At 41.5% G+C, this 26,795-nt stretch overlaps 1 protein-coding gene across 1 annotated transcript in view; it reads left to right on the top strand.

The window, feature by feature from the left end:
* The first annotated feature begins 4,660 nt into the window (after window positions 1-4,660).
* The window catches only part of ahcy (adenosylhomocysteinase), a 41,523-nt gene continuing 19,388 nt past the window's right edge, over window positions 4,661-26,795 (top strand). The window contains exons 1-4 of the mRNA XM_003220490.4: window positions 4,661-4,842; window positions 11,206-11,396; window positions 12,857-12,932; window positions 20,042-20,194. Coding sequence (XP_003220538.1) covers window positions 4,815-4,842; window positions 11,206-11,396; window positions 12,857-12,932; window positions 20,042-20,194 — 448 coding nt within the window. The 5' untranslated portion in view covers window positions 4,661-4,814. The remainder of the gene's footprint in view (window positions 4,843-11,205; window positions 11,397-12,856; window positions 12,933-20,041; window positions 20,195-26,795) is intronic.

Below are 26,795 nucleotides of genomic sequence, written 5' to 3'. Positions count from 1 at the left end.
TGTAGAATATAACTTTATATTTAAAATGCATGGCAGAAGCATATAGGGTCATGAGGGATGCTACAGAATTACTGAGAAGTGCAAGATTAAAGAAAAGCTCTAGCTGAGCAGACAAAAGCATCATGTTGCACATGGAAGCATATGCCAAGTGGATGCCATACCAAGACCTGGAGCTGTGAGATTCCTCAAAGGTGCAGAACAGGGTAGAACAGCTTGTAGCCCTCCAGATATTATCGTGACTGAAGCTCCTTTGCCACTGGTTAGCCTGGGCTGAGCTAGTGGGGACTGCATTCCAAAAACAACCGGAGGGCTACATATCCCACCACATAATTATTTTGGGTAGAGGAAGGTTATAATGAGAGAAGGATTTTCAGAGGATAAATGATTTAAGTCAAAACTTCTGCTGCCCGCCTGCTATAATATTGAGAATTATGAATAGGTAAAGCTGCCTGAGGCCCATAAGTACTGTTTGTAGCTGATTGTGGAATATGGAGCAAGAATGATGCTGTAAGGCTGTCTAGCAAACTTAGAATCATAGAATCATAGAGTTGGAAGAGACCTCGTGGTCCATCCAGTCTAACCCCCTGCCAAAAGGTAGGAAAACCACATTCAAAGAACCCCAATAGATGGCCATTCAGCCTTTGCTTAAAAGCCTCCCAAGAATGAGCCTCCACTACAGTCCAGGGTAAAGAGTTCCAGTGGTGAACAGATCTCACAGTGAGGAAGTTCTTCCTAATGTCCAGGTGGAATCTCCTTTCCTGTAATTTGAAGCCGTTGTCCCGTGTCCTAGTCTCCAGGGCAGCAGAAAACAAATGACTTCCTCCTCACATATTTATACATGGCTATCATGTCTCCCCTCAGCCTTCCCTCTACAGGCTAAACATGCCCAGTTCTTTAAGCTGCTCCTCATAGGGCTTGTTCTCCAGATCCTTGATCATTTTAATTGCCCTTCTCTGGACACATTTCTGCTTGTCAACATCTTCCTTCAATTGTGGTGTTCAGAATTGGACACAGTATTCCAGGTGTGGTCTGACCAAGGCAGAGTAGAGGGGTAGCATGACTTCCCTGGACACTATATTCCTATTTATGCAGGCCACATTCCCATTGGCTTTGTTAGCTGCCACATGACATTGCTGGCTCATGTTTAACGTGTTGTCCATTAGGACTCCAAGATTTTTTTCACACGTATGGCTCTCAAGCCAGGCATCCCTCAATCTGCATGTTTGCATTTCATTTTTCTGGAGTATCTTGCATTTATCTCTGTTGAACTTCATTTTGTTAGTTTCAGCCCATCTCTCTAATCTGTTAAAAATGTTTTGAATTCTGCTCCTGTCTTTTGGAATATTGGCTATTCCTCCCAATTTGGTGTCGTCTGCAAACTTGATGATCATGCCTTCTAACCCTTCATCTAAGTCATTAATAAAGATGTTAAATAGAACCGGGTCCAAGCCGGAACCCTGTGGCACTCCACTTGTTACATCTTTCCAGGATGAAGAGGAAGCATTGGTGAGCACCCTTTGGGTTCGTTCACATAACCAATTACAGATCCACCTAACCGTAGTTTTGCCTAGCCACATTTGACTTGTTTGTTTGCCAGAAGGTCATGGGGGACCTTGTCAAAGGCCTTACTGAAATCCAGATACGCTACATCCACGGCGTTCCCATCACACAAATATATCCACATGACAACAGTGGATGGCCACAAAAGCCCAAAGATGCAGCGATATGAGACAATTTGCAAACGTTGAATCTCTGGCCCTCCAGATATCTTGGACTATACTTTTCACAATCCTTCTCCATTGAAAATGCCTGAGAGAAGTTGCTGTATAGTCAGCACAGGAAGGGGAATTGCCAAGCATGCGCTTAAGTTTACAAATGAACTATTGGAACTTTCAGACAAAAGCCTCTTTCAACAAGCAGTCAGGAGGCACTATATGTCGCTGTTCCATTTGTTCTTTAATCATAGATTGTCTGTATTAAGAAAATAGGCAGAACTGGAACAATGTGGGATAATATGAATAGCAGACACTCCTCCCAACTTTGCAATATACCCATGCATGATACAAAGTGTGACACTACAATCTCCCCAAATTTGTTGCCCATATGCAGTGCAGACAAATGCTGAAGCTAGATGTACTGCTTTGTTTACTCACTGCAGGAAGAGGTAACTGCACTAGGTTTGCATCAGATAATAAAGGCAACTTCTAACATTTAGCATAAAAAGCTACGTATATTTTATAATTGTACAATTTACTGTCCAAACTAGATGTTAGGGCATTGTAATACTGTAGCATCAGAGCATGTAGTTCAGGTTTAGGTAAAGTGTAGCTAAGTCTGCATAATGCCTTGCTAGAAGAGTTAATGCTTATCCAAAAATACCCTTCTATTTCTGCCATACCAGTCAAAAATTGCTTCTGCTGAATATCGATTGCAGTACCTTGTGAATTTTTCTTTCCACAAAGTTAAATAACTACCACAGGATATGGGTTGTTGCATTTCAAGGGCAAAGTACTGGATCAGTAAATGAAAACTTCAAAAGGAAAAAAATCTTTTTTTACTACCATGGGTTTAACTTTAGCTGGAGGCTGGAACTTTTAACTTTATCTGGAGACCTTGATCATTGAAGACTGTGTGCGTGTTCTAGTCTTCAAGTTGCCTGTTGACTTATGATGTTCTCAAGAATTTCAAAGGGTTTGTCTCCCATCCAAGTACTAACTAGGGATGCCCCTGTTTAGCTTCAAGGTCAGGCAGGATCTGGTGCCTTATGCAGGTCATTGAATTAAACATTAAGTTTCAAGGCCATTTTTGATTATATGTCCCTTTATGTTTCTTGAGGTTGTGGGAGGGGCAGCAGACTACATGATCACATCTGGGACTACTCTGAGCTGAGACACAGAAATGCTTTAGCCATGAGATGCTTCGGACTCCATTAGAGCTCAGACTCCATCAGATACCTTATAAACTTTGGACTGTTAAGAGTAAATTCATATTGCTCTTGATTATAAGAAAGATGCCCTGTGTTATCTACACAGAGAAACTACTTCAAATCCACCTGAAACTGGATTGACAAGTTATGTACCTGTATGCTGTATACATGAAGGTTGTGAGTAAACCATATACATTACTTTTAACAAAGTCTACTTTATTTTTTGTCTCTTGAGAGCATGATATAGAAACAAGGTATTTTATGAGAGAGTAGATGTTTTGGGCACTGATAAAGAAACACTTCTGAAACTCCGCTATATTTTGTGCATTGGCATAATCTCTGTTCCTAACAGATCAGAGACAACTAGGTTATCAGTCTAACAACTGTAAGCCAAAATTGCCTTGCATAAGTACATGTGGATATATACCACTGAAGAGAAGATTTTACTCAAACAAGTTTTTGGCTCCTTCCTGGAAGGCCATACTCATACAAAAGGTTATGATTTTCAAATGGTTGTGGGTGCCATATTTCTCCAAAAGGTTATGGAGATTCTGGTTTTCCAGATGATCTGTAAAAGGGTCATGCCTTTCCAAAATAGGCAAGTTGGTATTTCCCCCTCATAGAAATCCATTTATTTCTAACGGTAGCAAAGAATGAATTGCTCATACACGAAAATGATAAACGAATGCTACCACTAAGACAATGACATTATACTTTGTGACATGGACATTTAGATTTATAATGGTGAGTACACTAGAGCTGCATCTACACTGTAGATTTAATACATAATAATGAGACATGCCACATTATCACAGGATGTCTACACCCTACACTGTTGGAGAAATTATACTGTTTAGCAAGTAGTGTGCCACCTTATATTCGTTGGGAAGTAGCGTAGCAACCAGCAATGAAAGGACCAAGGCAGTGACATCTCCGGCCCATCCTCTGTTCGGATATCAGCTAGCATATCAATGCCTTAAATCAAAAAGCAGCTTCCTAAGATCTACAGAGATACTGGCAGGAACACCTCAGCAAGTGAGAGTCCAAAAGTGGCAGCCTAAAACCCAGAACCTCCACTGCATCTATACCAGGCTTGGGCAAAGTTTGGTCCTCCAGGTGTTTTGGACTTCAACTCCCACAATTCCCAACAGCCTCAGGCCCCTTTCTTTTCACCCTCAGCTGCTTAAGCAGCTGAGGGTGAAAAGAAAGGGGCCTGAGGCTGTTGGGAATTGTGGGAGTTGAAGTCCAAAACACCTGGAGGACCAAACTTTGCTCAAGCCTGATCTACACTGTAGATTGAATGCAGCCTGGAACCATTTTAACTGCCATAGCTCTGATATGGAATCCTGAGATCTGTAGCTTGATGTGGCACCAGCTCTTTTTTGCAGAGACAGTAGCAGGCTAAAGGCCTTGTGAAACTACAACTCCCAGGAGGACAAAACATTAAACCCTGCCATTCATCCTTGCTCTGAGGAGAAAGAGCAGCCAGCCGGACAACTCACAGCCCAAGCCACGCCCCCAGTACGTGACTCTTCATGCCGCTCCTGAAAGGCGAACAGGGCCTCCGAACCCTCTCTTTCTACCCACAATGCACCGCTCTGCTCGATTCGGCGCTCTCCGCCATTTGGGGCTCGGGAGGTTTCGGAAGTGGGCGGGGCTTCCTCGTTTCTGCGCCCGCTTCTTTCCTGCGCGCTTTCTTCTCCCCGGCGGAGGTTCCAAAGCCCCGCCCACTTGCCCTTCCCTCCGTGCTGATTGGTAGACCGCTTTCGCCGAAGCAGGCGAGGCTATTTAAAGGCACCTTTTTTGCCGCCACTCCGCCCTGTCTGCTTCTTCACCACCCTTGTGCTCAAGTCTCTTTCTGCCATCTATAGATATAGAAATCTCCAGAATGTCTGACAAGCTGCCTTACAAAGTTGGTAAGTGCCTTCCCCCCTTTTCCGTGTTGCAAGGGCCTGCAGAAACAATTGTGCTCCGTGTTTTTTGTGTGTATGAAATTACTAACATGCATGAGATGTATGTGTTCTTTAAAATTATAATGATGTTTATAATTATAGTTTTGCCTTCCCTTGGCGATGGTGATGAAGAAAGAACGCTTATTTTCGCTTTCTACCATTCATAATGGACTTTGAATCCCTCATGCCTCCGGGCAAGCTCCACGTGGGAACTGGAGGGAACAGAGCTTTCTGGGACTCGTAGTCTTTCTGGTCTTCCAGCTACAAGGCTTGCGTTCTCGTCTTGAAGGCACAGAGACCACATTTCCCACAATGCTCCGAGAGACCATGCTGTCATGCTGCTTTCGCTTCCTTGCTGTGCAGCAGATTCCCCCGGTTTCAGTTGGATGAGCCTTTTAGCTCTCAAATACGGAATTTTGACAAAGCTGTCGATGACAAAACGTAGTTAAACATATTTTCTCAAAAGTAAACACATTTCGATGTTACGATTTGCTGCCTTTTGGGAAATAACTACTGGATCTTTTCCGGGCTGTATGGCCATGTTCCAGAAGCACTCTTTCCTGACGTTTCACCCAGATCTATGGCAGGCATCCACAGAGATTGTGAGGTTTGTTGGAATCAAGGCAAGTGGAATGTATATACAGCAGAGTCTCACTTATCCAAGACTCGCTTATCCAAGCTTCTGGATTATCTAAGCCATTTTTGTAGTCAATGTTTTCAATATATCGTGATATTTTGGTGCTAAATTTGTAAATACAGTTACAACATAACATTACTGTGTATTGAACTACTTTTTCTGTCAAATTTGTTGTATAACATGTTTTGGTGCTTAATTTGTAAAATCATAACTTAATTTGGTGTTTAATAGGCTTTTCCTTAATTCCTCCTTATTATCCAAGATATTCGCTTATCCAAGCTCCTGCCGGCCCGTTTAGCTTGGATAAGTGAGACTCTACTGTATCTGTAGAAAGAAAGAAGTCTTGTCTGTTTGAGGCAAGTGTGAATATTGTAATTGGCCACCTTGATTAGCATTAAATAGCCTTGCTGCTTCAAAGCCTTGTTATTTCCCGCCTGGGGGAATCTTTTGTTGGGAGGTGTTAGCTGGCCCTGGTTATTTCCTATATGGAATTATAGTACTCTCATTTCTGAGTGTTCTTCTTTATTTATTGTCCTGATTTTAGAGTTTTCAAATACTGGTAGCCAGATTCTGTTCATTTTTATGCTTTCTTCCTTTCTGTTGAGATTGTCCACATGCTTGTGGATTTCAGTGCAACCACTAGATCAGACAATACAGAGAAGCCATTGAAATTCGCAAGCATGTGGACAATTTCAACAGAAAGGCGGAAACCATGAACAGGAACAAAATTTGGCTGCCAGTATTAAAAAAACCCTCTAAAATTAGAACAGTAAATATAGAGCAACACTAAAAAAACAGGGAAATTCCAGACATTATTATTTATTATTTCCAATATTTTTACCCCGCCCTTCTCCCTGAGGGGACTCAGGGCGGCTTACACAACTGGTAGGATCACTACCAGTACATCATAATACAATAAAATAAGAATAAAACAGTTAAAATAATTAAATAACATAATAAAATACAATATATAAAAATTTAAAACAATGCAACACCAAATATATATACCAATCATCCATCAGACCTTGTGCAAAAGCCTTAATCCGATCCATGTCAATGCTAACTGAGTTCATTCATTAAACGCTTGCGCGCATAGCCAGGTCTTCAGCTTCTTCCTGAACCCCAAAAGGGATGGAGCCTGCTGGATGTCACTGGGGAGGGAGTTCCACAGCCGAGGAGCCGCCACCGAGAAGGCCCTGTCTCTCGTCCCCACCAGACATGAAACACTCAGGGCCAGCTAAGACCTCCCAACAAAGTATTCCATCAGACAGAAAGCAGCCAGGCTTTTAATCTGCAAGGCCATTAAATGTTAATCAAGGTGATCAATTGCAACATTCACACATGCCTCCAACAGACAAGAGTTCTTTCTCCCAACTAAGACTTTCCACAAATATATAAATGACATTTTCCAACAGCCCTCACCAGAACGTCGGTTGTATAACTTTCTGGATTACAGTTTATTTGTGTGTGTACACATACATATCTTTAGTTTTGGTTTTCCTCAAACTTTCCTGGCCTTATCTACAAGCATGTACCTGACTATTACATAAGAGCAGTGCTATAAAGTTTTCAGATTTGTGAACCTCAAAAATGGAATGAATTGATGAGTTGAGACATGAAGAAGAATGTTCAGCTCTCTACACATACCAGCACAGGAATCACTGAAAAATAGGATTTCTGCTGTTAATTACCGGAAGACTATCAGTTGTGTAACTTGATGTCAGTTATCTAACTTAAAGTTACCTAACTCTGTCATCATTTGTTGAACTACGTATCTGATGCCTTTACGTGACTCCGCCACTCTTTTATGTTTGAGCATTGAGAAATCTAAATGCTAAGGTTAAGCCAAGACAGAAGAATTTTTAACAAAAGGAGACCCACATTTTCCCGAATCTCTGATGTCAAGATTTGCTGTCTTCAGAGACAGCTTTTTTGGTGTTTACTTTCAGGGGAAAGTTCTCAAAGGGTGAATAATTAATGCAGTTTGACACTATTTTCATTGCTATGGCTTAATATTATGAGATCATGGGAGCTGTAGTTTTACAAGGTCTTTAGCCTTTGCTGCCAAAGAATACTGCAGTTTCAACAAATTACAGCTCCCAGGATTCCAGAGCCATGGCAAACTGTATTAATTCTACTATGTAGATGCACCCAAAGTGAAGCCACTCTCATTCTGTCAAAGAGTAAAATGGTCTTAAGTGAGTTACTCATTAAGTAGGCCTTTTCTTTCTTAGCCATTTTAAATATTCAGTAGAGTTTTTTAGCCTCTCTTGGGTGGTCATCTACACATTCCCAAAAAGGAATCTATTTTTATGAAATGGGCACAGAGTAATTTATGCAGGGAAAACATAGCATAATGCGTTGAGTGTTGGACTAGGATTCAAATCCCTGGTTTGCCATGGAAATCCAGTGGAAGATCTTGGGCAAGTCATACTCTCCTGGCCTCAGAAGGAGGCAGTGGCAAATCCTGTCTGAATAAGTCAAGCCTAGAAAACCCCATAGGTTCTCCATTATCATTTCAAAAGAAATGCAATCCATTTTGTCACAAGAGACTGTGGCTTGTGGACCTGATAGTCTCTTGCTGATTGGCAACTTTAAAGACATCCCCTTTGTTTTCTTGGAATTCTTTATTTTAAGGATTTTAAAGTAAGACTTTGAATTATCTTAGTTAATTTCCATTAGAGTTCCTTGTGACATGAGAACATGAAACGTATGTGTTTGCATGAACCTTGCATGAATTGCTTGAAATAAGAACCTGGCACAGAAAATCAGGAACAACAGAAAAGTAGAGGCAGTCCCTGAGTTACTGACATCCGATTTACAAATGACTCACAGTTAAGAACGGAGGTGAGACAACATGAAGTGAGAGAAATCTTCTCCTAGGAAGGGAAATTCAGCCTGAAAAGAGTTATGGGGAAAAGGTGCCTCCACTGAAGCCTTATCATCAATCCTTCTGAGATTAGATATACTTGGTTGCTTCTAGGATTTGTGGGTTTGTAATCTTGGGGCAAACCACTAACAGAAGCCTCTGAAGTACAAAGTGCAGCAGCAAATGCTGACAGGACAAACAATTTAGGTTAATGAAATACTGGCAAGTAGAATAAGAAGATCACAAGGAAATTAACAATACAAATCCTGTCCAAGTTCTTCTCAAATTAATGGCTTATTGTGATGGAGAAACGCAAGTGAGAGATGAGCATAGATAGCAGTTTGTTTTGTTTGTAATGTATAAATTATTCCACCGCCTGTCCCATACTTTGAATTTATGAAATCTTGTGATTTTTTTTTGCTCATGTTCATTTACGAGAATCATTCCAGAGATCTTGTGGTTTCCATTTTGTCAGGAGTTTCACTTTCATTAGGAACTGGAAATGGCTTGGTGTTTTCCCAGCAACATGGATTCCCAGCAATCACATATACACATGAAATGATAAAGCAGAACTGGCAAAAGTGGTTTTTTTTAGTCTTTTCCAGGTTAGTCTTTAGGTGTACATTCGTTTAAGTTGGGATAGTTTTGATGCTCAGGACGACAAGTTCAAGCATTCTGGAAACCCCTTAGCATCTCTAATTTAAGAGAGAATGTAGAAAACATGTCCATAACAACTGGTTTGCTGGATAAGACAATAGATTCTTATAATTCAGCATTAAGTTTTCAGCAACAGAATTATAGAATAATAGAATTGGAAGAGACCACATGGGCAATCTAGTCTAACCCCCTGTCATGCAGGAAACACACAATCAAAGCACCCCCAACAGATGGTCATCCAGCCTCTGTTTAAAAGCCTCCAAGCAATGGCAAGCCAGATGCCTCTAGTTCAGAAAAATAACAAGCAAGACTTCTTATTCTTAGAATCTGCACAGTGGGAAGGGCAGGAGGTTTCTCTCTGTTTTCTGGTGCCTTTTACGTGTATAGGAGGCATCAAAAGTTTGCCCTCAAGTATGCTTCCATTTGGGAGATTGGCATCTGAATACACACTTGAGATTAGTATGAATGTGTACATGTGTGGGATGTTTTTTTATATGTTTTAACCATTCTCTCAATATTTCTTCCTAAGTTTTGTCAGTTGACTGATGTCTGAATGGTTTTTAAGACTGTTTGAATAATTGGGAGCACAAATGTTGACATAAAGAGTTAGCCTGTGATTCTGATAAGAGTAGCATGTGATGCAATATAGGGTAAATATAGGTTATAAATCTTCAGACATGTCTGACAAACCTATCCAGGGTTGAAAATATGCAATCAGTGAAATCAGATCAGATCCCTCCCTTCTGACCTTTAGAAAGAAACTGAAAACCTGGATATGGGACTAAGCTTTTGGAAAACAGTCAGTGCAATAGGCAGTTATGAAGCAAGTTAAACAAGATTGGAATGGCTCCTGGATTGTGACTTGGATCTTGTGCGTTTTTTTTAAATAGTGGATTTTAATGTATTAATATGTTATAATTTTTTAATTTTTACTGATTTAAATGTATGCGTATATAATGTTCCCTCACTACTTTGTGGTTCACTTTTTGCAAATTCGCTGTTTCACGGTTTTTTTTAAATAAACTCTAAAAGACTATTATAAATCATAAACAATTACAATTTACAGCCTAAGGGAGGGAGGAAGGAGAAGCCAAAGGGAGAGAAAAGGAGCCCAAGCGACAACGGGAGAAGGAGGCGATTTATCAACACACGATTGGTTGATAAAGACTTAAAATAGTGCATAACTACTAAAATAATGTATAAATATTAAAATAAATATAGCATCCCTACTTTGCGGATTGTCACTTATTGTGGGTGGTCCTGGAACCTAACCTCAGTGATAAGTGAGGGAACACTGTATTGTATTTGTATGTTTTTGTTTATATGGCATTCAATTATTGCCAATTTGGAAGCCGCTGTGAGTCCCCTTTGGAGTGAGATAGAGCGGGATAAAATATAGTAAATAAGTAAATAGTAGAATAGCCCAGGTGCTTTCTTGCAGATACATGTGTTTGCATGTGCTTTCATGTTGCCTGCATTTCATAGGAGTTTCTTAGACAAGAAGTACTCAGAGATGGCTTTGCCAGTTCCTTGTTTTAAAATACAGCTTACAGCACCTTGTATTCAATGGTAGTTTTCCATCTTATGAAGAATATCCCTTATTTGAGAACATTAGTATCCCATTGTAGAATTCTAGGATTAAGGAGTTGGGAGAGATCCCAAGGATCATCTAGTCCTACCTATGCCATGTAGGAACAGATGTGTGGCAAGCTTTTCAACTGACCATTATTCAATGAGTTCCCATCTTCAGATGTTTTACAGAAGTATTGACTTGGTGGTTATCATTTTTTCACCAGAGAGTGTGTGTTGTATAGTAGTTCGTGTTGTACTAGCATGTGTGTGATACTATCCCACACAACCAGAAAACTCAATGTGAAACATTGGGCTAGTCATGTTCTCTCAGCTGCTTGCATGTCTTTATTTTGTTTTAAAATAGATAAGAATTATTTAAAAGTTGTAATATAGTCGCTGCGGAAACGTAATCTCCTCCCTAATATGTTGAAAATGGTATGCGGAAAGGTCCCTTACTGTTTTTCCCAGCTGCTAAGTGCTGTCTATCTTGATAGCTTTATAGCAGTTGTGCAGCTGGTGTTCACTGGAGAAAGTGAATGAATTAGTTTCCTTCTTGTGTGTTCCAACCACCTGTTGCTTCCTTGGCTTACAGCTGACATCAGTCTTGCAGAATGGGGCCGGAAAGCCCTGGAGATTGCCGAGAATGAGATGCCAGGGTTGATGAAGATGCGGGAAATGTACTCTGCAACAAAGCCTCTGAAAGGGGCTCGTATTGCTGGGTGCCTACACATGACCGTGCAGACAGCAGTTCTCATTGAAACTCTTTTGGCCCTGGGAGCTGAGGTAAGGTTGCGTTGGCCTTTTTATTTTATTTTGATTGGATCCTATTTTTTATAATTAAACATTTATCTAGGTTTTCTTAAAGCTGTTAATGGGGGGAAATTAACTCAGGCCAAGGATACCCACTTGCATGTAAATAATAAAACTTCTGATTCATTCTATGAATATGTTAACAGCAGTTTGTGGATATCTGAAAGAATTTTTATAACTTCTGGAGCTGTATATGAAGTAGATATTATTTCTGTCAGTTTTGCTGCTTTCTAAAAGATGGACAGAGAAGACCTAAATAAGGAGAGTGAATACATGCGATCTAATTGTTGGTGAATAAAAATTAACCTGAAAACAATTCAGAATAAATGCTTAATGTTACCCACCTTCTACTGAAACATAAATATCTATATATATGTTATTAAACAATAATGCACTGCTGTTTAAACAAATATAAATTTTCTCACTAAGATTTTAAACTCATTTTAGTAATTAAAATCAAGCATTTCAGAGAATTGGTTTAAGTTATTATTTAAATCAAAATGAGAGAGACGGCTGACAAAGAGCGATCAAATTTGATAGACAAAATGGTTCCAAGAAACATACAGTAGCTATTCCATTAGTAAAGAGTATGAGAAACTGCTACTTCAGATCAACTTTGCATTTTCTTAATTAGAGTTTAAATTGAGGTAACACAATCCTCTTAAAGGAATGGAGGTTTTAGTGCAGGTCTCTTGTGGCCATGGACCTCAATCTTACAGATCTGCCTCCTGCGTCTGACAATAGTGGAACTTCCTTTCCTTCTTCCCTCAAGCTTCTGTGCTGCCAGAAACTGCTTTGTGTGATTTTTCATCCTTAAGGAAGTGAGGTGAGGGGCTGCAAGAGGGAGATGGGATTGTACCCTTCCAGAAGAGCCCCACCCTTGAATTGTGACAATGACTTTTGCAAGGAAGAATGTTCAGTTCAGTTTGGCCTTTCAATTGTTGTTGGACTGCAACTTTCATTAGCCTTTGCCAGCATAGCCCATAGGTCATAGGAGTTGTACTCCAAAGCAACTAAAGATCCACAGTTGCTACAGGAGGGTTAGATCTCCCATGAATGCTGTTGTGGATTATGCCTATGGTCATACAGTTTCTACAGCCATTCGTAGAATTCAGAATTACAATGACATCAACAATTTTCACTTTAGTATTCAGTGATACATCTTTACAATTCAGAATCGTGTCTAGTTCCTTCATGGCTGCCCTTCCAAGATCAAGTTTTCTTCTGATTTCTTGACTCCAATCTCTATAAGTTTTAAATACGTGTTTATATGTAATACTTCAAAATAAAAAGTTTACTGAGAGAGTAGAAAGGTTTTGGACATGCTTCAATAACTGTGTACATATTTCTCTCTGTGTTTATCTGTCTGAATCTGTCCATGTGAATGTAACAAACAGCTAATGGCTTGTGGGTATATTTTAACTATTTTGCAGGTGCAGTGGTCCAGTTGCAATATTTTCTCCACTCAAGATCATGCTGCTGCAGCTATTGCTAAAACAGGAGTTCCCGGTAATACTTTGCTTTGATAACATTTGATTTCTGATAGTTTTGTTTGTTCAGCCTAGCCCAATGCATGTTGAATAATGTGGAGTCTGGAGCACTGGAAGTGGTGCATTGTCAGGCTAGCATCAGAGCAGAAGGAAATGTGTTTAATTTCCAAGCGAAAGTGATTTCCCATTTGGAATGCTGTGCTGAAGAGGCAGAATTCTTCTGGTGCATCAGCTGAGAGGGAAATAAAAAACAGCTGTTTGACTAAGCAGATTGTCTGCTGGTCCCTGAAAACGTCAGCCTTAAAGTATAGCATAAAAATAAGTTAAGAAATTACCACAAGTTTAATCTGAAAAATGGCACTGCCAAGTCTTTTTAGATTCTGTCTGTTTTCTGGCTAAGATTTCTATTCTCCTCTGTTTGTTTAGTTAGTTTATATGCTATCTTCAAAAGTAGACCCAAGGTGGGACTCTAAAAATTCCACACAATTAAAATTATTCTAAATCGGTAGATTAAAAATTACAAAACCATTAAAGACACGTAAAGATTAAAAATAAAGCAGACTATTTATTTATTTATTTATTTATTTCCAACATTTATATCCCGCCCTTCTCACCCGAAGGGACTCAGGGCGGCGTACAAAATTGGCAACAATTCGATGCCTATACATAATTAAAACAACTATAAAAAACCAATAAAACAATTAAAACAATATAAAAAATATAAAAACATATGATTAAAATCCATTCCTCCAAAATCCTCGTGCTGTAGCCGTAAATCAGTCCGGGTCATTATCGTTTAATCTTCAAAAGCCTGGGCACATAGCCATGTTTTCAGGGCTTTTCTAAAACTCAAAAGGGTTGGGGCTTGCCGTATTTCTCTGGGGAGGGTGTTCCACAGCCGGGGAGCCACCACCGAGAAGGCCCTGTCCCTCGTCCCCACCAGCCGTGCCTGTGAGGCAGGCGGGACCGAGAGCAGGGCCTCTCCAGATGACCTTAGGGATCTTCCTGGCTCATAGGAGGAGATACGTTCGGACAAGTAGATTGGGCCAGAACCGTTTAGGGCTTTATAGGTCAAAACCAGCACTTTGAATTGGGCTCGGTAGCATATCGGCAGCCAGTGGAGCTGGCTAAGTAGGGAGGTGGTACGCTCCCTATAAGCTGCCCCAGTTATTAATCTGGCTGCCGCCCGTTGTACTAATTGGAGCTTCCGGGCCGTCTTCAAAGGCAACCCCACGTAGAGAGCGTTGCAGTAGTCCAAACGGGATGTAACCAGAGCGTGGACCACCGTGGCCAAGTCAGACCTCCCAAGGAACGGGCGCAGCTGGCGCACAAGTCTTAGTTGTGCAAAGGCTCCCCTGGCCACCGCCGAGACCTGGGGCTCCAGGCTCAGCGATGAGTCCAGGAGAACCCCCAGACTGCGAACCTGTGTCTTCAGGGGGAGTGCGACCCCGTCCAACACAGGCTGTAACCCTATTCCCTGTTCAGCCTTGCGACTGACCAGGAGGACCTCTGTCTTGTCTGGATTCAGTTTCAATTTGTTCGCCCTCATCCAGTCCGACACAGAGGCCAGACACCGGTTCAGGACCTGAACAGCCTCCTTAGTGACAGGTGGGAAGGAGTGACAGAGCTGGACATCATCTGCGTACAGATGATACCGAACCCCGAAACTCCTGATGATCTCTCCCAGCGGCTTCATGTATATGTTGAACAACATGGGGGACAGTACTGAACCCTGCGGGACCCCACAAGTCAATGGTTGTGGGGCCGAGCAGGTGTCCCCCAATGACACCATCTGGGAACGCCCCTCCAGGAAGGACCGGAGCCACTGCAAAACAGTACCTCGGAGACCCATCCCGGCAAGGCGCCCCAGAAGGATACCGTGATCGACGGTATCGAAGGCCGCTGAGAGGTCCAGCAGAACCAGCAGGGACACACTCCCCCTGTCCAGTTCCCGGCGTAGATCATCGACTAAGGCGACCAAGGCTGTCTCGGTACCATGCCCCGGCCTGAAACCAGACTGCGCTGGATCTAGAAAATCAGTGTCAACCAAGAATGCCTGGAGTTGTGCGGCCACCACACGTTCCACGACCTTGCCCAAAAAGGGGAGATTGGAAATAGGCCGATAGCTATCCAATTGAGTGGGGTCCAGTGATGGCTTCTTCAACAGAGGTTTGATCACAGCCAATTTAAGGCTCGCTGGAAATATGCCTTCCCGAAGGGAGGCATTCACCACCACCTTCACCCACTCGGCCAATCCCCCTCTGGCTTCTCTCACTAGCCAGGATGGGCAGGGGTCTAGGATGCATGTGGTAGCCCTCACCTCTCCAAGCACCTTGTCCATGTCCTCAGGCTGAACCAATTGAAACGAATCCATCAAAATAGGACAAGCAGGTGCTCTTGCTACATCCTCGGAGACTGCCGTTAATATGGTGTCAAAGCCAGAACGGATCAAAGCGACTTTGTCCGCAAAGAACCGAGCAAATGCTTCACAGCGGGCTGCCGAGTTGTCAGGGATCCCGTCTTGAGGGACGGGATATAACAAACCTCTGACAACTCGGGACAGCTCTGCCGGACTGTTCTTTGCAGACGCAATATTAGCTGCAAAGAAAATGTTCTTTGCAGCATCTATTGCCGCGGCATATGCCCTAAGATAGGAACACAGCCGTGTTCGGTTTGGCTCGCTTGGCTCCGAACGCCACACACCCTCTAGTCCCCTCTTCTTTCGCTTCATCGCTGCCAACTCCTCGGTGAACCAAGGAGATGGTTTAGCTCGGGTACTTGAGAGGGGACGTTCCGGAGCGACCGTGTCTATTGCCCTAGCCGCCTCCTTGTTCCAGAGGGCGACCAGAGCATCGACAGGGTCACCAGCCGAGGTGGCGGGAAATTCCCCAAGAGCCGTCAGGAATCCATCCGGATCCATAAGCCTCCTGGGGCGGACCATTTTGGGTCCTCCACCCCTGCGGAGGTTGGGGGGCGCAGTGATTCTAAACCTGATCAGGTGATGGTCGGTCCATGGCAAAGGAGCGATGGTGAGCTCCTCCACACCGCCACCTTCCTCCCATCCCTGGCAGAAAACCAAGTCAAGTGTGTGCCCTGCTCTGTGGGTAGGGCCAGATACTAATTGGGACAGCCCCATGGTTGCCATGGCGGCCATGAAGTCCTGAGCCGCACCGGAGGGAGTGGCCTCGGCATGGACATTGAAGTCCCCCAGCACAATGAGCCGTTGGGACTCCAAAGCCAGGCCCGAGACCACCCCAGCTAGCTCAGGCAGGGAGACTGTAGTGCAGCGGGGTGGTCGGTACACTAACAGAATCCCTAAACTGTCCCGGCTCCCTACCCTCAGATGAGCACACTCAAACAAGGTAGACTGCGGGATGGGGCACCTGGTCAGGGGGATGGACTCCTTATAGACCACTGCAACCCCTCCTCCCCTCCCTCCAGATCTTGGTTGGTGCTGCACGGTATATCCTGGTGGACAAAGCTGGGTGAGGTTAACTCCCCCAGCCTCGTCCAACCAGGTCTCCGTTATGCACGCCAGGTCTGCCCGCTCATCCAGGATGAGGTCCTGGATGATTGCAGCTTTACCGTTGACAGACCTGGCGTTCAGCAGCACCACCTTCAGATCGGAGGGTCCGCCAACCTGGGCACCCAACTTTACTATGTCAGGAGGCCGTTTTAGATCTACAAGCACTCTATTTCTCACCCTAGGCCGAATTAAGTTATGCCTCCCTTTCCCATATCTCCCCCTCCCCTGGATAACTTCGATGGGGGCCCCCCAGCTGCTAAATGCACACCCTCTCCCTACATGGTCTACCATAGTTGTAGACTCACTTTCACACGTGAGGATCATATAGTAGCTGCTTCCTACTCCTACCTCCTTTGAGGGTTATACTGATGTTCTGATTGGAAGCAGTAGTATACTCAGCGTAGGAGTTAAGATGTTAATTTCTTTACCCCAACCCTATAAGAGTGCTCCAGTGCTTCAGTGTTGTTTATATTGTTATCTATGGATGGTAATTGCACTGGCCCAATGGCCTCTAACCACTGCCCTCCCTTCCCACCCTCCTATTTGTGTCCCTGACCCTTAATTAATACTCTAGCTACTAACACACCTTGATCACTACAGATGTTGACTGTGGTTGTAACGACCTAAGTGCCAAAGTGCTATAGTGCTTAATTCAAGTCCAAAGAAGGGTCCAGCGATAGGTATTTGATGTTATCATAATAAATATTGGTGTAATATAGGTGGTAAGCGGTTTAGTTCATAAAGTGCAGTGCAGCAGTTCAGTTCTACTGGAAAGTGCTTATTGGTGCCCCTTCTACACTTAAAAGTGCATTAATGACGACAACACTGTCCCCACAAAGTGTTTGACGAACATCTGGTTTTTAAAGTGCTCAGCAGGCAGCAGCTCAATAGGACAGAAGCTATATAAAGTTCTTTCCCCTGTAGCCAAAGGTTGGATGGTCCCTTAAGTAAGCTCCACTGCCCTCTTCCTCCAAGGTGTTTCTGGAGTTTGGCAAGTTCTTTCCCCTCCGCTCTTATCCACACACTGGCGTGGAGTGGGGGAGGGAGGCTGCAGAGCTGTAGCCAGAGGCTGGATGGTCCCTTAAGTAAGCTCCACTGCCCTCTTCCTCCAAGGTGTTTCTGGAGTTTGGCAAGTTCTTTCCCCTCCGCTCTTATCCACTCACCGTTGTGGCGTGGGGGAGGGAGGCTGCAGAGCTGTAGCCAAAGGCTGGATGGTCCCTTAAGTAAGCTCCACTGCCCTCTTCCTCCAAGGTGTTTCTGGAGTTTGGCAAGTTCTTTCCCCTCCGCTCTTATCCACACACTGGCGTGGAGTGGGGGAGGGAGGCTGCAGAGCTGTAGCCAAAGGCTGGATGGTCCCTTAAGTAAGCTCCACTGCCCTCTTCCTCCAAGGTGTTTCTGGAGTTTGGCAAGTTCTTTCCCCTCCGCTCTTATCCACACACTGGCGTGGAGTGGGGGAGGGAGGCTATGCTTACAAGAAGACTCCCTGCAAATACTAATACATTACAAGTCTGCTTAAGCCTCCTGCCAGCAAAAGGAGAGCAAGGATGTGCCATCCTAGCCTTCCATGGAGGGGATTTCCAGAGAGTAGGAGCAGCTACTGAGAAGGCTGTCTCTTATGGCCTCACCAAGTGTCCCTGAGATGGTGGCGGAATTGAAGGGAAACCCTACCTTGTGCATTTTAGAACTCAGGCAGGTCTCCTAACTTGTTCCTTTCCTGATGTCTTAGACTGCAATTCACAGCATTTGAATTTGAAGGGTTGTACAGGGCTACTTTGTTCCTGATTAACTCACTTTACAAAATGTATTAATTACACATATGTTACTGAAAGCTTCCATAGATGAAACGGTTTGCTATTTGGTGCTGCAATAAAATGAATAATGAGATGGCTCTGACGCAAGTAAGGATTTCTGGGAATCAAGCTGGTTTCAGAGTTATTCATTATTAAGAGATATAAGAAAGATCTATCCAAATGATATCCCTGCAGTGAAAACATGGTTTTTCCCTTCAAGAGATGTAAAATTTCTGGAAATTTTGAAGACATGGGGAAAAAATTCCTCATTTTCAGAAAGATTTAAAGGCCAATCTTGTAGAGATTGAAAGTCACTTTATAACATGAAATTCGTCATGTTTGGTGCTTCAAAAGTACAGTATGACTCCTGTACCCATGGGACTGATAACCACATTTTAATCTACCCACAACTGTCAATGTATGTCATTTCTGTGAAGTTCCTAGGTCCTCCAGGGATCATATGTTATGCTTTTGTCATGGAATCATGCTTACTCTGTTGTAACATCTGGTGGAAGTCGTTTGTTTCAATAGGGGTTGAAGTTATGGAAGTTGTTTTACAAGGTCTTTAGTCTTCTCTATGCCAGAGTGCTGGTGGTTCACCACACTACAAATCCCATAATTCCATAGCATTGAGCCATGACAGTTAAAGTGATGTTAAACTACATTAATTCTACAGTGACAGCCTTATTCAATATGGTTCCCTTAACATGTGCTGGTCAACTGTTCAGATTACTCGCTTCCTCCATAGTTACTGATTAAGTCACCTGAGGATGATGGGAATCATTGTGCAGCATCTCAAGAAGGTACCAGGAGTGACCTGGAAAGCATTTTGGATAGGGGATACTCAACCTGTACCAGAGCCTAGCACATTGAAAAACAATCATTTCCAGCCCTCCACATTACATTGTTTGAAAAGTACTGTCTTACAGGGTGTAAGGGTTTTGCTCATCTGTTTAGTAAGCATTCTAGACCCTGCAATTTGCAATTTGGTGCAAAGAGACAGCTGTGTTATTTAGGGGAATTGTGCCTCCCAGTGGCTTTCAGGGGCATAGTTCTCAGGGTTTTAAAAAATGTTTTGGTATGTATGTCTGGGAAACGACCCATGGCTGCACAGTTAGCCCAAGGGGGCTAATAAATTTAATCTAATTAAAATGTTTGCTCTAATAAATGTTTTAGTTTTTAAACTGCCACAAGACTGTGGTGCTGCTGCAGACCTTCACTACTCCAAACATGGTGGATATGTCTTTGGGAGGATGTGTCTGAAGACTTGAAGTGTGGGGCAAAAGTGAGGGTTTTCGTTACTGCTGCAGTACCATGGAAGACACAAGACCAGAGGGTACAGACTTGGAACCAAAAACTTCTTTTTCCTCCTTAAAAAGCCACCTTTTCCAAGAGCAGATGTCTTTGAACTCCAACAAGTATACTCTCCTCCTCCTGTAGTCTCCATGGTGTTCTTATGCTGCAAGTTACATGGGGCAGGGGCCTCTCTTGCTGTAATTATTTCATAGTGCCATTTGTGTTCATGGTGTTATATAAGAAGTAATATGTCAATTTGGAACGAGCTAGTTGATTCCAGTCAGTCTTAATGTGTATGACTCAGAGTTTAAATATAATTCTTTTTAAAAAATATAATGAGATCATTTTGACTTTCCATTCTAATCAGACATCATTTTCTTGGTGCCTCAAGGGTAGATTGCCAATAAGTGTTTGGGTGGCATATACTGTCATTGATTTTCAGAATGCATTATGCCAGTAATGGAGTGTTGAGAAACAAAAATACTTAATTCCATGTTCTGTTTGATTTGTTCCTAGTGTTTGCATGGAAGGGTGAAACAGATGAGGAATACATATGGTGTATTGAGCAGACCTTGTATTTCAAGGATGGGCAGCCTCTGAATATGATTCTTGATGATGGTGGAGACCTCACCAACTTGGTCCATACCAAATATCCCCAGCTCTTGAAAGGTAATTTGTTTTGATTTTTTAGAAGTCTTAGAGTTTTCAGAGATCTTCTCTTCAATGACCCAGGGAATTGCCAGAGCTATTGGGAACATGCTGTTTATTTATTTACTGATTATCTGTCTCTCCTCAGGACTCGAGGTGGAGTACAGCATGGTTAAAACAGTGAGATAAAACAGAACAATAGTAAATACAGTACATATAATAAATATACACAGGTAAAATGCAGATAAAAAATAGCAAAAATGCAGGTTAACTATCACAAGTTAAAATTGACTGGTTTTCAAATGTGTTTTAAATTCCGGCAGCTCATTTAGCTGTCAGATCTCTTCCAATAGGTCGTTCCACAGTCTTGGGACGGCCGATGAAAAGGTCCTCTATGTGACTGTCACCAGTCGGGTTCTGACTGTTTGGAGTAGCTGCTTCCCAGGACCTAAAGGGCGGATTTTATGGGAGAAAGTGATCCTGTAGGTAGCCTGGATCCAAAACATGTATGACTTTAAAGGTCAAAACTAACTAATTTCTGAGTGGATGAATGTGACTCTCTAAGGCACTGGTTCCCAACCTTTTATATGACCAAGGACCACAGTCCAATGTTAGTACCAAAAGGGTTACGAACCAGTTTTTGGTCAACTTTAGATTTGGTTTGGTTATTTGGGGTGCTGATTCAGAACATGGCATTGGATAGACCACATCAGCTCTAGTTTCTGATACAGAACATATGCCATCCGGTAAGTCGCCATCTGCTCACCCGCAGAAAACCAGATTTAATAAGTCTTGGCACTATAAGAGGGTTTTGCGAGACTAGTTGCTTTTGTTGCAATGATGTATTAACGGTGAGGCCGCGGACCATATTTTAGTTCTTGCGGACCACTGGTAGTCCCTGGACTACAGGTTGGGAACCAACCTCTTTAAGAGCTTACACAAAAGCAGCAATTGTATTCATATAGAAGACTTGCTAGCTTCCAAATATTACATGGAAAAGGTTCAGATTTGAAGAGTAGGTTTCTGATTTGAGGGGCAGAGTGCAGGGCTAGATATCATTAGTGAGCATAGCTACAACCAACATTATTTTGTTCTAGTGTGAAACTCCAGATGGAGCATCTGTTCCTGATCCTTTCCCTCCCAGCATGCATCTTTTTGGGAGGCAAATGGCATTGGGGTCACTGCTGGGGGAGTACATGTACTCCCTTTTCTTAGGTAAAATTTAAGCAGGATTGAGTTGGATATGTCAAATTCTAGAATACAGCACTGATGTTTTACAGGAATGCAGGGACTTTCTAGCACACCATGTGATGTATGAATCATACATCACATGAATTGGAATCAACCAGTAGGGCCATCCTGTCCAATCCCATTCTACCATGCAGGAACACACAATCAAAGCACCCTTGACGGATGGCAGTCCATCCTCTGCTTAAAAGCTCCCAGAGAAAGAGACAGCACACCCCAAGGCTGCTGAAGAGCTCTTACATGTGTCCTCTTGTTAAATGATATCCTTTAGAAGAATGTTCTATATCAAAGATAAAGGAGACACAGGATGACACATTGATTCAAGGAAGATTTTTTTGAAGACGAACCCACCATTTTAGAAAGTGAAGTTGGACTCAGAGCACTTGGAAGAAGTAAATCATCAGGAACAGAGGGCATACCAATACTGTAGCTTGAAGCTACAGAGACAGAATCTACTCTAGTACTAATTAAAATCTTCCAATAGATATGGAAAACAAAACAATGACTACAGATTGAAAATGCTCAATATACATTCTAATTCGCAAGAAAGGGGGACACTGGAAAATGCAGCATAAAGCAACATGATTGATCATGTTGCAATCATGGGTTTGGGTAACGAAGTGCACCAAAGAATTCAAGGAGAACGACTGTGCTTTATAGATTACAGCAATGCCCTTGATAGATTATAAAACACTATTGATCACACTTAAATAATATGTGTGCACAACACTTGGTTGTCCTTGTACTCAGGGCAAGAGCCCAGAATATGGAGAAACAGCATTGTTTCCTATTGGCAAAGGGGTCAGGCAAGTCTGCATTTCATTACCATATCTTTTAACTGAACATACAATATGTAAAGCTGTATTAGACTTGAACGAAGGAGGTGTGGAAATTGGAGGAATCTCAACAATGTAACATATGCAGATGACACTTTCAATAGTAATTTAAGATGTGCAGATGATGCTAGAACAAAATAGCAGATTTGGGATGATACTGAAGAAAAAGTAAGTGCAAATGCAGGTTTATAGTTGAATATTAAGAAAAAATGATCACAGATGATTTACACAACTTTGTAACACGAATGTATAGGTAAAGATACATTGACTCATTCATTAATGGGAATGGAAACTGAAGACTAGACCTGAAGGACAGCTGTGAAAGATTTGGGCAAAATCCTCAAGTAGAAAGACATATAATTAAATGCTAAATTTAGTTATATTATGCCATCATTTTTCCAATTTTTATATATGGCAGTGAAAGCTAATAAGAAAAAAATCAACTCGTTTGAAATATGATTTTGTAAGCAGATATTGGATTGCTAAAAAGACAAATAACTAGGTCTATGAACTGAGTTTTTTCTAGAAACCAACATAACTAAACAGAGACTCTTTCTTTGATACGACTCACTAGAAAGGCAATGCTTGGTGTGGTGGAAGACAGTGAGAAAAGAAGATTGCATTACAGCTAGTCTCAATCCAGGAAGACACAGCTCTGAGTTTACAGGATTTGAGCAGAGCTGTTATATGGTGACTTGGAGGTCTTTCATTCACAAGGTTACCATAAGTTGATATCCAAAAAAATAAAAATAAAAAAAAATAAAAGACTGAAAGCTTACAAGAAAGTGGAAGAAAATAGAATTACCTATCATCAGCCTGGGGATTTCCTAAGACAGGATGGGCTTGTTACCAATAAATAGGAAGACTCTTCAAAACACACCATTGATGATGGAAGAGATACACTCCAATTTAAGTCTGGTGAAAGGCAATTTTTCTTCTACCAGAAGTCCACTAGAGGGGGACATTGCACAGGAATACAGTACTGTATGCTGGAAAACTCTTCTCCAGTTACAGTGTTTGATGGTAACCAAGTTCAAAACACGTTGTAAAGACTGTTTATGTGGATTGTACAGAGAAGAGGTAAAATGTTTTTGAACTGCAGAATTCCAAACTGCACATCGTGAAACAATTAGGAAATGTCCATACCTTTTGTCTTCTTTCGTATGCTCGACTACTCCTGGTTACATATGGGGACAGTGTGATTCAGCTTATATCTGATCATCTGATGCATACCACTCCTACCTTATTTTATCTATTTTTAAAATGTATAAACCATCTTTCAACTGAAAAAGTTCCCAGAAAAGCTTACCATGTAAGGAAATATGAATTAGAAAAAATGATATGCAGTATAAATAAAAATACAAAAGGAGCAGCCAAAAATAGCCTATGATGAAATATAGGGGCAATTGTTAAAAGATCTGTTGAAAAACAGCAACATGGAATGAGTCTTATTGGGCTGAGAGTTTTGTAATTGGGATGTAAACCAACAATAAAGCCTCTTTCCATATAATCTATTTCAGGTGACAGACATCCAAAAATGACCTTTATTTTATACAGCAATGTTGATTATTCTGATATTTGGGCAGTAGGCAAATGTATTGTTTTAAAGGGAAACATTGGTCCTTTGAGTATCTAATTCAGGTATTTAACATGATGGAGAAATAAATCCTTATTGCATGAACTCAGTTTGAGGTTAGTTATAGTTTGAAGTATACGCAGTAGGATATTTATTGCTTTAAAGGAAAACATAGGTCCTTTGAGTATTTAATATGCCGGATTAACAAATTCTCATTGCATGATCTCAGTTAGGGGTAGCTATGCTTTGAACTATGTGCAGTAAGATATTTATTGCTTTAAAAATATTGGTCCTTTGAGTATTTAACGTGCTGAATTAATAAGTCCTTATTGCATGATCTCAGGGATAGTTATGGTTTGAACCAAGTGCAGTTTCCAGCTAGTCTTCAAAGGGAGCTACATGTGCAAACCATTACAGTTATCTAATTTAATGGTTGCTAAAGCATAAAAAACAGTGATAAGGCTGTGTTTGCCCAGGAGGGGTCACATTCGCCACACTCATATTGCAGGAGCTGTGTTTTTCTGTATTTCCAGCTCATTATCTTTGAATGTATGTGCACTATGAACTCTAGTATGTGAGACATCAATTAATATGCATTATCTTAACAATGACCAAAAGATGCCCATTAAAGAGTTTTGTCCATTCTAGGGCTACAGAAAATACAGTCCTCCAGATATGTAGCCACCAGGTATTGTAGGGCTGCAACAACCATAATCTTCCACCATTGACTATGCTGGCTAGACCTGATGGGAACTAGAATAGTTCCCATCAGGTCTAGCCTGTTCTTCTCATGCATTCTCTAATTCCATCTTCATTAGTTTTCTAAATTTCTTTAATACTGCAGGAGTGTCATTGAATTCATTTGAATTCATCAGAAGTGCCTGATAATTCATTTTGCTATTTCCCCCTCAGTCATTCTCACATGATGTTCTTACACCTGGCACTAATTTGAAGGATGTTGCCTTAAATGGCTTCCTTTGGCAACCAAAAGTGTCTTCACTCTTTCTTTCCCCCCCCTGCATTGTGGTAACCAACCTTATTATTGTCGATTAGTTATGGTTTCTCCCATTTCTAATCATTTGAGTGTTGGTGTCAGATTGCAAAAACTATGTCAATATTGGTATATATAGTTCTGAAGATGACCATGTGGGAAAATATAAATATCTTTAATGGCAACCAGTACTTCCAGATGAAAACTAAGCCTCTTAAATTCAATAATCTGCTAAAACACAACAAGGGCCATCAAATACATTGTCTCAGAATCAGCTGGTAACACTTTTGTAGACTGGCAAATCTCTATTTCTCCATGTCTCTGTAAGCCCTTGCTGTGTTCAGTTTGAAAGCCTGAAGGAAAGAAAATCTGTGCTTTCCCAGTATTTCTTTTTCAGTGAAATCCCAATTAGAGATTAGTTAACATTTCCAAACCCACCCATATCATAGGTAATTAGCATTATAGTGATGATTTTTAGAAAACGACTTTTCCCTATAATTCAGAAATAATCAAAGCACTTCAAAACTGGTTCATGGGAAAACTTTGGATAGCTGTGGCATTAGACCATACACACAATCTGTACCAGGTGAGGAACTGTGGCAAATCTAGGAGGATAATTGTCTCTCCAGAGACCTTTCTGGGGCCACACAGATTGGCAACAAATGATGGCTTTGAAGTGGCCGAAGGTCCACTTGCCTTGGAAAACTGATAAAAGGTGCACTGGATGGGTGTGAGGCTTGCAACTTATTTAAACGGTGAATTGCTGGCCAGTGTCGTCTAGGCAGTCTGGAGGAGTGAAGTGCTTCAAAAACCACCTCCAGTCCCATATTGACCCTGGGCCATTGCTTGGTTACTCCTTCCCTCTAGCTATAAAATTAACTAAAACCAGTTGCACTGTAGGATAAATGATTGTGTCCCTTGTTATGTTACGCTGTCTGTGGTGCTTAAGTATTTCTTGGATGTAAAAGTCATTCATTATAGGCAACCAATTGTTTCTAGCTGGCTCTTTCAAAGCACTTCAAATTAATATAGGAGCCCAGGGAGAGTAAAACTACCATCTTTTCCTCTCCTAACATTCCTACCTTAATATCCTTTCTACTTTGAAGCACAACAACAGATCTGACATCTGTGACTCATAAGAAGACAAAGCTCTTTGAAAGTACAGTCCTATGAAATGAATGCTGATAGAAATATATGTACTAGGTGATTATCTAGTGTATTCCTGCATGTGTAGAATCATTTGGAATAATTCCTGAAGTTACTCTAGTGATATAATTTTGTTAGTGGAAGACACATTTATTGCCGCTTTAATATATTTCTGGAATATTCCACAGGTGTCCATTCAATTTGAAAGCATTTTTGTTAAATAGACCTCAGAAATTTTTTTCATAGGCTTCCAAAATTGTTTAGAAATATTTATGAAACTGGTAGTATTTCTTGTTTTTTTTGTCCACATAATCTTTGTATTATGTACTGAGCTTTGAAGTTGCTCTTTTATAAAGGGGTGCCCTTTATTTTCAGTCTTTATCTCTACCACATTAACTGTATATAGGTTTTAGACCATTTTAAGGGATATGTTTAACCATCTTGATGAATTATGGTTTGTGCGTAAACTATAAATTTTCAGCAGATAACTGATCAAATTATGCAGTCTCCACCATTTCCAGTTTGTTACTCACCTTCCCATTTTGTTTTAGGCTGGGCAGTCGAGGAAACAAGCTGGGAGTGAGTCACAGTTTTAACTTTAGATGTCTTCATAAACCATGGTTCAAATAAACCAGAGTTTATAAGAATAAGGATTCAGATTGTGGTTTGTAGCTGTTTGTCAAAACCATGGTTTCATAGTAGAAGTGGGTTTACTGAAATCTGGTCTTTTGTGATAGCAATGACACTTAACAATTTCTTGAGCAGAAATGGCCTGATCCTAAATTAAGGTGCTTAATTTCTAAAACCAGCCAAGCTGATAAATAA

The sequence above is a fragment of the Anolis carolinensis genome, chromosome 4, assembly GCF_035594765.1.
Source record: "Anolis carolinensis isolate JA03-04 chromosome 4, rAnoCar3.1.pri, whole genome shotgun sequence".
NCBI classification, from domain to species: domain Eukaryota; kingdom Metazoa; phylum Chordata; class Lepidosauria; order Squamata; family Dactyloidae; genus Anolis; species Anolis carolinensis.
This window is presented reverse-complemented; position numbering and strand designations above follow the sequence as displayed.